The 1,124-nt window shown below is 33.7% G+C and overlaps 1 protein-coding gene across 1 annotated transcript; it reads left to right on the forward strand.

The window, feature by feature from the left end:
* Window positions 1-649: 649 nt before the first annotated feature.
* LOC113342572 (uncharacterized protein At4g15970-like) lies at window positions 650-1,015 on the forward strand (the record flags this gene model as incomplete). The annotated part of the gene is made up of 1 exon (XM_026587076.1): window positions 650-1,015. A coding segment is annotated over one exon (366 nt), but the record flags the coding sequence as incomplete, so codon positions are not given.
* Window positions 1,016-1,124: the final 109 nt, after the last annotated feature.

The raw sequence follows: 1,124 nt of genomic DNA on the forward strand, positions 1-1,124 counted from the left end.
CATAAGAAACACTTAGCTCACTTGTTGAGGAATTAGAAGGATCATAACTCCTATCCATCTCAAGTTCCAATTTGCAGGGAAAATTTAAAATAAGAATTCGGTAATAATTCATTCAATAGTTTCAAAAGAGACAGAAAATTAACATGATAGCAATCTAAACAGATTAAAGGTTAATAAAAAGATCTGTTATGATAACCATTAACACTAACAAAAGTTAAGAGAGTGAGATAGTTTGTTTTCAAACATTAATCTATCCAAGCAATCACAGTTTTGAGCGGATCCTAAGAAAAACTACCATAGAACAATAGATGGAATCAAGCCCACATTATAAAAGGACCTAATTTACTCATATTTCAACATGCACTAAACCAATTTCAAAGTAATCAAAAACCCCATATCTCAAACGAAAGCAGAAAATAAATTGAGATACATACCGCAATTTAGGTTAGAGAGTTTTAGTATGTCACCAGAGCTACGATCGAAAGAAGAAGGAGAAGAAATCGAACCTTTCAATTGCCCCTGGTCGTAGAGATAACACAAAATCAATGGTAAAACGGATTAGATCAATAAGGGAATCGAAACCATAGGGAAAAATTGATCGATATTGAGTCTGTTTCTTTCAATTAACGGAGACTATTAACTTTTGCAGAAAAATGAGCAAGTGAAATTGGAGAGAGTACTCAAGGTAGCATCGATGAAAGACAAAACAGTTATCTTAACAACATTGAATGAAGCATGGGCAGTTCCAAATTCAGTTTTTGATTTGTTTCTTGAGAGCTTTAAAATAGGAGACAACATCAAACATCTGTTGAGTCATTTGGTGATCATTGCAATGGATCAGAAGGCATATGAGCGTTGTTTAGAAGTGCATCCTCATTGCTATGCTTTGAATGTAGAAGGAGTTGATTTCACCAAGGAAGCATATTTTTTGAGCCCAGAATACTTGAAAATGGTCTGGAGTAAGATTGATTTTCAGAGAAGTGTTCTCGAAATGGGTTACAACTTCCTTTTCACGGTACGAGCATTGTAAACCTTACTTAACATAGATATTTACTTTTTACTTGTGAGGCTATTACAGTTGAATTTTAAACCAGTAGATGATAATATTTTACGGTTATCTGTTC

Source organism: Papaver somniferum, unplaced genomic scaffold (assembly GCF_003573695.1).
Source record: "Papaver somniferum cultivar HN1 unplaced genomic scaffold, ASM357369v1 unplaced-scaffold_4373, whole genome shotgun sequence".
Taxonomy (NCBI): domain Eukaryota; kingdom Viridiplantae; phylum Streptophyta; class Magnoliopsida; order Ranunculales; family Papaveraceae; genus Papaver; species Papaver somniferum.